Genomic DNA, 13,609 nt, shown 5'->3' on the forward strand with positions numbered 1-13,609 from the left:
AGGAGTAAGAAACAAAATGTGGTTTCCAGGTCGAGTGCAAAATCAGAATATCGGGCTATGGCCCAAACAACTGCTGAATTGATGTGGGTTCGTATTGTTCTTCATGATCTTCAGGTGAAGATTTTCTCTCCTATGACCATGATGTGCGATAACAAAGCTGCAACCTATGTCACATGGGTGCGGGTGCGACACGGGTGCGGCACAATTTTAAAATTTTTGAACACGGGGACTCGGCAAAATATATATATATATATATATATATATATATATATATATATATATATATTTTTTTTTTTTATAATTTTATTGAGCTTGTTGAAAACATTTATACGGTATTGACTTTTCCTGTTATGTGAGATTTTTGTGATTCATCTTCTCAAAATTTACTAAGTGTGTTAAATAATTTCTAGTTTAAAATATTATGGAGATGGAAGCCTTTTTATTAACTGAAACATTCTTTTCTTTAGGTATTGGATTTCTTCAATAGTCGCATGGATGCACAAAATGTATTTATTTTATTTTATTTTTAAAATGCCACAGTGTGACTGTGCACAGGCACAGTCCACAGCACTGTGACTGTGCACAGTCACAGTCACAGTCACAGTCACAGTCACAGTCACAGTCACAGACTGTGCGACTGTGCATTGTGCACAGTCACACAGTCTGTGACTGTGCACAGTTACAGTCTGTGCCTCTTTTTATATATATTTTTTTAAATAAAAAATATAAAAATTTGATTTTTTAGGGACATTTTTGGACTCGGTCAAAGTTGACCGAGTCCAAAATGTAGATGGACTCGGCCTGGACTCGTTGACCGAGTCCGACTCGGCGTTGACCGAGTCCGGGCCGAGTCCGAAGCCGCACCCGAGTCCGCACCCGTGTCGGGGCGTGTCGACTCGGGTGCGGCACCTCCTTAGCCGAGTCCGTGTGACATAGCCTGCAACATATATAGCGAACAATCCTATCTTTCATGAGAGAACAAAGCACATTGAAGTTGATTGCCACTACGTAAGGAATATGATTCAAGCTAGACATATCACTACCAAATATCTAAAGTCGGAAGATCAAGTTGCAGATATGTTTACAAAACCCCTTGCTAGACCAAATTTCTCAAAATGTTGTGACAAGCTGAGCATAATTGATATCTATGCTCCAGCTTGAGGGGGAGTGTTGAGAATAGGTGGTTTAAGTTTAAATCTTCTTAGTTTGGAGATTATTTGATATTTTTACTTAATAATGGACTTAGATGTAATTTATTCTTTTGGCCTCTCTCTATTTAACATAAAGAGCAGCCCTAATATGTATGAATGTGTTTTTCTTCCTGTGCAACCGTCTCTCTCTCTCTCTCTCTACCTAGGGTTCGGTGCATCTCTCTACAGTCTTGATGAATGTGGTCTTAATAATGGTCATGATGATATAATTACTGAAGAGCAAACCCATAGAAACAAAAATTATTTACAATATTCTAGGCGTAGGGACCTTAAACAACCATGTGCACTGGAGAAATATGTTGAACAATCTGAAGTATAAACCAGAAGATCATCTAGGATTTCTAAACGACCTGGAGAGTTTGTATTTTATGACTACACAAGGCATTCATTGCATTAATTCATTCATATGTCGAACCTTCAACCTATAGTCAAGCTAAAAAACATTTTGAATGGGTAGAAGTCATGAGAATAGAGTTAGAAGCTTTAAAAAAGGCTAATACTTGGATCATCCAAGATGTCACACAAGGAAAGAAACCTATAGGTTGCAGGTGGGTATATAAAATCAAAATCAATAGTGAAGGAACTCTTGAAAAGTATAAAGCCAAATTAGTTGCTAAAGGTTATTACTACGAATATGGCATAGATGACAAGGAAACTTTTGATCGTTAGGACTCTAATAGCCTTAGCTTCAATTAGAAAATGACCTATATTTCAAATGGATGTCAAATATGTTTTTCTTAATGGAAACTTAGTTGAAGAAGTTTATATGGAGGCACCTCCTAGTATAAATGTTCTTAAGGGCAAAGCTCTTTGCCTTAAAAAAGGTTATTTATGGCCTTAAGCAACAACCAAAAGCTTGGTATGACAGGTTTAGTTGTGTTATGATTGATTTTGGATTCAGATATTGCTTGACTAACATTGCCTTGTTTATTAAGATTTTTGATGCAGGAATTATTATCTTACTTCTCTATGTGGACGATATGATCATCAATGAAGGAGATAAACAGAGAGTTGAAAATATTAAAAGAATTCTCAAAAACATTTTAAAATGACTGATTTAGGAGTCTTGAAATATTTTCTAGGAATTGAAGTTGCTTACTCGCCTAGAGGGTACTTGTTATCTCAACCTAAGTTTGCTTTTGATATTGTTTTCAGGTCTAGAATCACGAATGATAAGAAAGTTGATACTCTTGAGATTGCCAACATCAAAATAAGAATTGATGATTGAAAACTTCTTGAAGATCTTACTCCTTACAGACAACTCATTGGAGCACTCTCTTATCTTTTAATTACTAGACACGTTGTACACACAGTTAGTCAATTTCAACACGCTCCTACTTCTGTTCACATAGGAACAGTTCTACGTATTATTAGATATATTAAAAATTCACTGATTCGAAGACTTTTTTTGTTTGCTTCATCTTCATTAAATTTAATTGCTTACACTGATGCTGATTGTGGCGGTGATCAAAATAACAAACACTCAACCATAGGTTTTTGTATGTTTTTAGGTAAATCACTGATTTCATGACGATGTAAGAAACAACAGAAGGGTTCGCTTTCATCAATTGAAGTTGAGTATCGAGCAATGCAACTACAACAATGGAGGTGGTCTGGCTCAGAAGGTTGTTGGTTGATATAGGAGTTCAAATAACTGATGCCTCACGCATGTGTTGTGACAACAAGAGAAGTATCTTCATGGTACTATATTGCCATCAATCCTACATTTCATGAACGGACTAAACATATTGAAATGGACTGTCATTATGTTTGAGAGGAGTATCTTCATGGGACTATAGATCTGCCTTATGTGACATCTGAATATCAGTTAGCAGATTTCTTCACCAAACCTCTCGCTACTCACAGATATCACTTTCTTTTAAACAAACTTTTGGTTATTGTACCATAAGTTCGAGGGAGAGTGTTAAAATGCATATATGTAAATATGTATACAATATATTATATTTTATATTTTTTTCTCTATTTTTTATTTTTTATTTTTTATTTTGTAACTCCGCCTGTGTAGTTATACACTGCCGGTCCCAAGCCCGGATAAAGGAGGAGGGTTGCGGTAGGCCTGTGACAGCCAGCATAAAAACTTTGTCATATCCTATGAAAATGAACCAATATGAGAATTTCGTTGGGGCGTTCCCTACTGAGCGACGCGTTGTACTCTCTAGGCCCGGAGGCAGTGATAAATGTGCAAGGGTTGCTAGGTCGTCGCCCAGAAGCGACGCGTCACACCGGCGCCCGGGTGTGGTGTCAAATAGGCAAGGGTTCCCTCACTTTGTTGGACGGGTGGGGGTAAAGAAGTTAGTCCAAGACCATAAAATTAGGTTAGCCACTTGGAACATAGGGTCTTTAACTAGTAAGTTGGTAGAGTTAGTAGATGTTATGTGTAGGAGAAAGATTGATATTTTATGTCTTCAAGAGACCAAATGGGTAGGTGAGAAAGCTAAAGTGATAGAACCTTGGGGATATAAGATTTGGTATACAGGAATAAATAGGAATAGGAATGGAGTAGGGATTGTTATGAGTCGTCAGTTTATAGATAATGTAGTTGAGGTCCGTAGGAAGGGTGATAGAATTTTACTTATTAAATTAGTATTAGGTACGGATATTATTAATATTATTAGTGTTTATGCACCCCAAGTAGGTTTAGATGATTCCATTAAGCATCAATTTTGGGAAGATTTAGATGGAGTAGTACAAGAGACATCTTATGGAGAAAAGCTTTTCATCGGCGGTGACCTTAATGGACATGTAGGCATTAGTAGGGATGGATTTGAGAATATCCATGGAGGCTATGGTATAGGAGAAAGAAATGAAAGTGGAGAAAGGATTTTAGATTTTTGTTTGTCCTATGATATGATCTTAGCAAACACTTGGTTTAGGAAGAGGGAGTCTCACCTAGTAACATTTAAAAGTGGGGTTAATACGAGTCAGATAGATTTTTTCCTACTTAGAAAGAGAGATAGGGGTTGTTGCATCGATTGTAAGGTTATACCAGGAGAAAGTGTAGCTACACAACATAGAGTCTTAATTTTAGATCTTAGAATTAGACAATGCCGCAAAAGGGATAGACATAGGATAGATCCTAGAATTAAGTGGTGGGCACTGAAAGGAGCTAAACAAGGAATGTTTGTAGAGCAGGTAGTTAAGGAAGTTGATTGGTGTCTCGAGGAGGATTCAGAATCAATGTGGAATAAGATAGCGGGTGGTATGAGAAAAGTAGCTAAGGAGGTATTGGGTGAGTCTAAAGGCGGTGCACCACTAGGTAAGGATACATCATGGTGGAACGAGGATGTCAAATTAGCTATTAAGGTTAAAAGAGAGTGTTATAGAAATCTAAGTAAGAGTCGTGATAATGAGAATTTGGAGAAGTATATGATAGCAAAGAAGGAAGCTAAAAAAGTTGTTCGAAACGCGAGGGCTAAGGTATATAAGGAGGTTTATGACAAGTTGGATACCAAAGAAGGTGAGAAGGATATTTATAGGCTTGCAAAGATGAGAGATAGGAAATCGAAGGATTTGGGTATGGTTAGATGTATCAAAGATGAAACGCAAAGGGTTTTAGTCAAAGATGAGGAGATTAAGGAGAGATGGAAAGATTATTTTGATAAGCTATTTAATGATAGTCATGCTCAAGATCTTGGAGACTTCTCCATTCCTTTTCATGAGATAAATCGTGACTTCATGCGCAAGATTCAAAAGAAAGAAATTGCAGAGGCTTTGAAGAAAATGAAATCAAGAAGGGCAGTTGGCCCAGATGGTATACCTATCGAGGCTTGGAAATGCTTGGGAGAGAAAGGTTTAGAATGGTTGACAAATCTTTTTAACTTGATTTGGCGAACAAATAAGATGCCTAATGAGTGGAGGAAGAGTACTTTGGTGCCTTTATATAAGAATAAGGGTGATATACAAGATTGCACAAACTATCGTGGTATAAAACTCATGAGTCATACTACGAAACTTTGGGAGAGGGTGATTGAGTCTAGGTTGAGGAAGGTTGTCATAATATCGGAGAATCAATTTGGTTTTATGCCTGGAAGATCAACTATGGAAGCTATACATCTTCTTAGACAACTTATTGAAAGATATAGAGAGAGGAACAAAGATTTGCATATGGTTTTTATTGATTTAGAGAAGGCATACGATAGAGTACCTAGGGACGTTCTCTGGTGGACAATGATGAAGAAAGGTGTTTCTCTCAAGTACATTAGTATAATTAAAGATATGTATGAAGGAGTAGTAACCAATGTCCGCACTTGTGGAGGGGTGACAACCAATTTTCCGATTACGGTTGGGTTACATCAAGGATCTGCTTTAAGCCCTTTCCTATTTGCGATAGTGATGGATGAGCTTACGAGATCAATTCAAGAAAATGTACCGTGGTGTATGTTGTTTGCTGATGATATTGTTTTGATTGATGAGTCTAGAGCTGGGGTTAATGCTAAGTTAGAATTATGGAGACAGACATTGGAAGCTAGAGGTTTTAAGTTGAGTAAGAGTAAGACTGAATATATGGAATGTCGGTTTAGTAAGCAACGAAGTAGTGATGGGAGTGTAGTGAAGCTTGGTGAGCAAGATATACCGGTGAATGATTATTTCAAATATTTGGGATCCATCATTCAAAAGTATGGAGAAATTGATGGAGATGTAAATCATAGGATAAAGGTTGGGTGGATGAAATGGAAAAGTGCTACTGGAGTGCTGTGCGATCGTAGAATGCCATTGCGGTTGAAGGGAAAGTTTTATAGGACGACTATTAGACCCGCTTTACTATATGGTACGGAATGTTGGGCTGCCAAGAGACATCATATTCAAAAAATGAGTGTAGCTGAGATGCGGATGCTTAGATGGATGTGTGGAAATACAATAAAAGATAAGATTCGGAACGAAGAGATACGTAAGAAGGTAGGTGTTGCACCCATTGAAAATAAGATGCGAGAGAATCGTTTACGGTGGTTTGGACATATTCGGCGAAGGCCTAATGATGCTCCAGTTAGAAGGTTGGAGAAATGGGAAAATATATTAGTTAAAAGAGGTCGGGGTAGGCCTAGGAAGACTTGGATGGAGATGATAGGAAAGGATATGAATGCTTTGAACCTCACCGAGGACATGGCGTTGGATAGAAATGATTGGAGGAAAAGGATTCATGTGGAAGACCCAAAATGAATTTCTTTTTTGGTTCATATCGCTGACCCCAATTGTTTTGGGATGAAGGCGTAGTTGTTGTTGTTGTTGTTGTTGTTGTTTGTATTTTATTATTTTTTGTATCTAGTTGAGTTTGAACTAGATAGGTTGACTAGTCAACTAAAAGTTGATTAGTGTTGGAGTCGTTGGAGCTAGTCCAATGACTACAAATAGAGTCGTTGGAGCTAGTCCAACCCTCTCATCTCATGTATATAAATAAGAGTCACCCCCCTCTTCAAATGCATGCTTTTTGCATGATAATAAATAAAATAATATTTATTTTATCCCTCTTGTGAAATACCCCTTGTGTGGGTTTGGTATTGAGTGTGCCCTTTTGTGGATACTTGTGCGTGTTCTTTTGAATCTTTGGTGAGCATATTGAGTGTGCCCTTTTGAAAGATTCTTGTTTCTTTACAAGCATTTCCAAAAAATCCATGTAGTAGAACTCCTTTATGGCCTTCCCCAATTAGCTTTTCTGACTAGCGATCATGCACCCAACAACCATCAAAAGAGAATGAGACATTAAATCCATGGTCAGATATTTGAGAAACTGACAAAAGATTTAAATTTAATTTAGGAATATACCTTACTTTTGAAATAATAAACCTTTTAAAATCTTGTAAAGCTTTTTCAAAAATTTCAATTCCTATTATTTCGAGAGATGTACCATCGGCCGTAAAAATATTTGATACGTTTGAGTTAATATGACATTTGGATAAAATGTTATGATTAGGGGTCATATGAAAAGAAGCACCAGAGTCAAGAAGCCAAGGAGTTTTATCGAGATCGGAGAAAGAAGAGACTGCGGCTCTAGTTGATGCTTCACTTGAAGAAGATACGCCTTTAAGCAAAAGTTAGAGAATCTCCATAAGTTGTGACATAGATACGGGTGCATCATGAGATTTGTTGGTTTCACTTGAGACGAATTAACAGAAGCCACATTTTTTCCTTCCCTCTTTCAAAATCTAGGACATTGAGGTTTAGTGTGTCCCAACTCATGACAATTATAACAAATAATCTTTTTTTTATCATACACATTGCCTTGTTTCCAATAAGGCTTGTTATCATAATCATTTTCTTGCTTCCAATGAGGTGGCTTGTAAGGGTGCATGTAGATTTTGGATTTAGAGAGCTAAAACGGAGTCGTCTTCATTGTTCAAGGAGTGCCCTCTTAGCCTATTTTCTTCCATACTCAATTCTTCAATAGTGTCAACAATAGAGAGAATTTTTCCTCTATGGAGAAGAGACAATTTTGTACTCTTAAACTCTGGTCTCAAACCATTTATAAATTGATATAAATGTTCTGCATCAAATTGTTTTTGTCGAAGTTCTATATCTTCTGAGCAATGCCACTTGGGCTCAAGAATGGATAATTCTTCCCAAAGTTCGAACAATTCATTGTAGTATTCTCTAATACTTTTGTTTTTTTTAGTCAATGTCTGAACTTTGTTTTGTAGGTTGCACATGTGTGCAATGTCTTTAAGGGAATACATATTTTTGAAGTATACTCATGCTTTGTTGGCATGCTCAAACTTTGCGAGGCTAGAGCGTTTTTTAATATTTACGCAATTGATTAGCGAAGACATAATCTTAGTGTGCCCCATTATCCACTCTTTCTACTTTTTCTCATAAGTAACTAGTGTCCTAGCCTTCTCACCATCCGCAAGAGGCACTTCTTTTTCATTTTCTACCTTTGTGAGGACTAGTTTAAGCTCCAGATCAGAACCATCAACTAAACCCCACAATCCCTTTTCCCATATGTGGTGCTTCATTATTGAAGACCACATTACAAAGTTATTGTCATTGAGTTTCATGGGTATGATGGTGACTTTCTCATTGTCATTCATTCTTACAAGAAGAGAGAAAGAGATAAGAGGAGAATAGGTGAAAAAGAGAGTCGAAGTATGGGCACACCACCACGAACACACGAGCCAACAAACCGCACCTGCACGATCACACGAGCACTTGGATCACCACAAAGTTCCTTCTTTCTCCCACAAATGCAGAAAACAAGGCAACAAGATATCCTCAACAATCAAGAGCAACCTTGCTCTGATACCATGTAATGAAACAAGTCTTTCAATCACTCAATATGTTCACCAAAGATTCAAAAGAACAAACATAACAAGTGTCCACAAAAGGGCACACTCAATACCAAAACCCACATAAGGGGTATACACAAGAAGACTTAAAAATAAATATTATTTTATTCATCACCAAATGCAAGAAGCATCCATTGAAGAGAGGGATCAACCCCTACTTATATACATGAGAGAAGAGGGAGACAAGGAGACTCAATAGAGTCGTTGGAGCTAGCTCTATTTGTAGCCGTTGGACTAGCTCCAATGGCTCTAAGACTGGTCAACATTTTGTTGGCCAGTTAGAGCTCTAGTTCATTTTGAACTAGAGAGAAAAAACAAAAAAAGAAAAAGAATAAAGAAAAGAAAATATTATAAAATTATATATATAATATATACATGTATGTACATTTTAACATAATCAACCAAGGCACAATTGAGCAACCACTGGATCCACAATTTTAGTCCATCTAAAACACATCAATCACTCTTAAGCCCCATGGATTCCACAATGAAACCATGATTTATACAACAACAACAACAACTACGCCTTCATCCCAAAACAATTGGGGTCAGCGATATGAACCAAAAAAGAAATTCATTTTGGGTCTTCCACATGAATCCTTTTCCTCCAATCATTTCTATCCAATGCCATGTCCTCGGTGAGGTTCAAAGCATTCATATCCTTTCCTATCATCTCCATCCAAGTCTTCCTAGGCCTACCCCGACCTCTTTTAACTAATATATTTTCCCATTTCTCTAACCTTCTAACTGGAGCATCATTAGGCCTTCGCCGAATATGTCCAAACCACCGTAAACGATTCTCTCGCATCTTATTCTCAATGGGTGCAACACCTACCTTCTTACGTATCTCCTCGTTCTGAATCTTATCTTTTATTGTATTTCCACACATCCATCTAAGCATCCGCATCTCAGCTACACTCATTTTTTGAATATGATGTCTCTTGGCAGCCCAACATTCCGTACCATATAGTAAAGCAGGTCTAATAGTCGTCCTATAAAACTTTCCCTTCAACCGCAATGGCATTCTACGATCGCACAACACTCCAGTTGCACTTTTCCATTTCATCCACCCAACCTTTATCCTATGATTAACATCTCCATCAATTTCTCCATACTTTTGAATGATGGATCCCAAATATTTGAAATAATCATTCACCGGTATTTCTTGCTCACCAAGCTTCACGACACTCCCATCACTACTTCGTTGCTTACTAAACCGACATTCCATATATTCAGTCTTACTCTTACTCAACTTAAAACCTCTAGCTTCCAATGTCTGTCTCCATAATTCTAACTTAGCATTAACCCCAGCTCTAGACTCATCAATCAAAACAATATCCTCAGCAAACAACATACACCACGGTACATTTTCTTGAATTGATCTCGTAAGCTCATCCATCACTATCGCAAATAGGAAAGGGCTTAAAGCAGATCCTTGATGTAACCCAACCGTTATCGGAAAATTGGTTGTCACCCCTCCACAAGTGTGGACATTGGTTACTACTCCTTCATACATATCTTTAATTATACTAATGTACTTGAGAGAAACACCTTTCTTCATCATTGTCCACCAGAGAACGTCCCTAGGTACTCTATCGTATGCCTTCTCCAAATCAATAAAAACCATATGCAAATCTTTGTTCCTCATAAGTAACAAATGCATATATGATTTAATCAATGGCCAAACAATACCATCATCAAATTAAGTGTGGGCTTGATAAGTGCAACTGTATACAACTCAGCAGTCAATACACAAGGTTTGAAGAGTACCAACTAACTAAAATTATATGAATCACTATATGTGTTTACGTGATGTGCATATAAGGTTTGACGTCCAGTTCCAACAAACTAAAACCATTTGAAGCACAAAAACCTACAGAAATAGGACTATGCACTGATAAGTCCGTGTTTAATTTTTACAAAAACTTAGACCAGCATAGTTTTGAAACAGGACTATAAGCTGATAATACAGTTATGATTAGTTTTCACGAAGCCCTATACTCGCAAAGATTTGAAAGGAAAAAATAATAACCATATTTGAGTTATGCTACCATAGCAGTCCCCAAAATGGAATATTGTGAAAGGAAAGACCGCTGGCAATAGTTGCCAACATATAGGGACGAACATCAGGCCTCTAGTGGGTATTTCGGTGCCCAGCATGGAATGGGTTGGGCAACTTGTGCCCAAGCCAACATGACCCGAACTAGACCCCATCTGACATGGAAACCAGCATGGGCAGAGCCCATTCCATCCTGACCTATCCCACACTTTGACTTTTGAGAATGAACCTAGAATGAAGGCCAAGAAAGTGATAAGAATTGTCCTGTTTGGGTTAGGTTTTGACCTTCCCCAAGTCCTGAGCAGGCCCTAGGGATCTTATCTAAACCCTGCAAGTCTCGACCCTAACTAGTGTAGTTACATACCACTAATCCATGATGATTCCATCCACCTGAAAATGGTGATGCTAAAGAAGCAAAATACGTGCTCAGCTTCACCATAGGAAGGATGAACAAACCCACCCTGGACATATCTTAGATCTTTTTTTTTCGACAAGAAGTTAGCTCGTTCATTGTTTCAATTAATTCAAAACATAGGCAGATACCAAGATCAACATATTACTAATACAGCAAATAACTTGCAGGACATGTTGGTATAAAAAACCATACCTTCTCAATCAGAGAGCTGTTCAAGCCATTAATGCTATGAGAACCTGCATCTAGTTCATGTAGAAACCTCCTACTACCAAGGTATCCCCAGGCTTCACCTGTAAAAAATATAAAAGCAAGCTGCATAAAAAAAAGATGCATTAGTAGAATATCAGAAGCTAAACTGGAGAAGCAAAAAGTCTTCCATGAAAAAACTATATATATATATATAGAGAGAGAGAGAGAGTAATGGGTAGGTGCGAAATTGATACGTGCTAAATGATACATGCTAAATGGGTTTTTCTTTCTGCCCTTCCGGTGTTTTTTCCACAGTTCCAACCACATAAATGTGTTGGGCATGGTCGATTTACAAGGAATGGATCATGTGTTTTCAATGAAAAAATTGATATTTGGAGCCTCAAAAATTTACAAAGATTTTGGACCATTGATTTTTCGAACCTTATAAAAACCCACCCATGTGTCGGAATCAAACACTTCAAGAGATGATCCCTATAAAATCAAGTACATAGATCACATCTGTACGGTCAGAATTTAAAAATAAAATGAAAAAAAAAACCTGAAAAACTGATTTAGCATGTATTATTTCGCACCTACCCATTACTCTATATATGAGCCTATTAAAGATGCAAGGCATTTAAGGTGCAGAAGAACGGGATGGAGGGTTCTATAAATGGCAGAATAACAAGAGATTTAAGGTTACAATTTTCCATTTACAGAATTCACCAGCCCAAGCTAGTGAACTGTTTCGCATTCTGCCATCCCCTCCACCCCATCCCCCTCAGACATAAGTCCCCCTTCAATTTCATAACACTGCCTTGAAATTGTTTTTTAGTAAATGGTTTCCAATTAAAAATGGACAGGATCATATAGTGTAGGAGTCCATGGCTAAAAGAAACCATGACCACATGTAAGCATCTCTTTGTTGCCTGGATAGACAAAATCACACATGATCAACATAATTTTAGTATGCTTGTAATTATGTTAAAGTTCCTAGCAAGCTGCAAACATCTAGTGCCAAGTAGCAGGTTTGAGCCTAACATTATTTAATGAATAATGAACATCTTGAAAATGAAAAAAATTAAGTGGTTCCTACAACAATTTATATATGTACCTGCTTTCCAAACTCACTTGCATCATCAACGTGAGAAAGAGCATCAATTGCCGCCAAAAGAGCAATCATTCCCTGAATATTATCGACCAAAGTCAAGTCAGTAACACATTGCCAGATTGATCTAAAATTTTCAAATGAGCAATCAAAAAAGATAAATTTGCATCAACATGATTCTTACTATTAGTCAACAGTACTTACAGACAAGTGGGAATCAGCTCCAAGAGTTTTGTCACGGAAGAATGATGCAGAATCCTGGGATGCCATTGCAAGTACAACAGGCTTTGCCTTTTGAGATGAAGCATTGATAGGCGGCAGTGAGGACCAAACACTGTCCTTCAGATGAAAGTATAAGGCAACTCGATTTTACAAACATGAAGCATGACACCAAGGAAATAATCTTGCACAAAACATAGCAGGAACCAAACATGCTTTCTTGCTTCAAGGATTCCCTAATGATGTTGGACCATCAGTATTGTCATATTGTTGGCCAGTTCATTCATCTCCAGGAAGCAAGAATGCAAGATTAATAACTAAAGCAATACATAGATCCATATTTGTCCCTGCAAGTAATATATTTGACCAAACATGACTTGGAGGGGGGAAGTTGTCATCAAATTGACTGAATGAGAATTTGACTGCCAGTCTTTCAAATTCTCTTTTCCCCTCTCCCCATCGAACACCCACCATAAAATCCAACCAGCCAGATCTCGAAGCTGAGATACATATTTTAACACGATACTAACATTAGCATGCCAGCATGCTTAATGGAGTTAGTAATTTTTAAAGAATACAGATTTAAGCACGTCCGCAAAATTGGTTCACACCAGCAGCTAATTGTCATGCTGATCTAACACTTCAGTTATTTCCTCTACTGTGTTATTAGACACATGGTAGGAAATGGATAGAAGAGAATGTGTGCAATGTACAAACTCCAGTCTTGGTAAATGATGATTTCATTTTAAACAATTTTAGAAGTGTACTTGTAACTTGGCCATTACAAAGACAGCATACTATATTGTTGCTAAATAAATTTCATATTTATCATAGTAAAAGACAGACATCACCCAACTGCTATCCTGGAAGACCACAAATATATATATATATATATATATATATATATATATATATATATAATTTAGAATGTATTTGAGGTTTTATTTTAATATTTTTTCTCTTTTCTTTCTTTTTTATTTTTTGTATGGTGTATGCCCTTGTAAGGGCATTTTTGTCAGTTTTAGCTAGTCATTGGGCTAGTCCCAAAGGCTAGCTAGTTAGCCATTGGGCTAGCCTAACCACTAACTAGCTAACTGTTGGGATTAGCCC

General features: G+C 37.3%; 1 protein-coding gene across 1 annotated transcript in view; it reads right to left on the minus strand.

Moving 5' to 3' along the window:
• The window catches only part of LOC149812345 (nicastrin-like), a 59,723-nt gene that overhangs the window by 28,101 nt on the left and 18,013 nt on the right, over positions 1–13,609 (minus strand). Inside the window, exons 9-11 of the mRNA XM_089992698.1 lie at positions 12,485–12,614; positions 12,287–12,358; positions 11,176–11,295 (exon numbers count right to left, since the gene is read on the minus strand). Coding sequence (XP_089848824.1) covers positions 11,176–11,295; positions 12,287–12,358; positions 12,485–12,614 — 322 coding nt within the window. The remainder of the gene's footprint in view (positions 1–11,175; positions 11,296–12,286; positions 12,359–12,484; positions 12,615–13,609) is intronic.

The sequence above is a fragment of the Nuphar pumila genome, chromosome 17 (assembly GCF_984573655.1).
Source record: "Nuphar pumila chromosome 17, dmNupPumi1.hap1.1, whole genome shotgun sequence".
Lineage (NCBI taxonomy): Eukaryota > Viridiplantae > Streptophyta > Magnoliopsida > Nymphaeales > Nymphaeaceae > Nuphar > Nuphar pumila.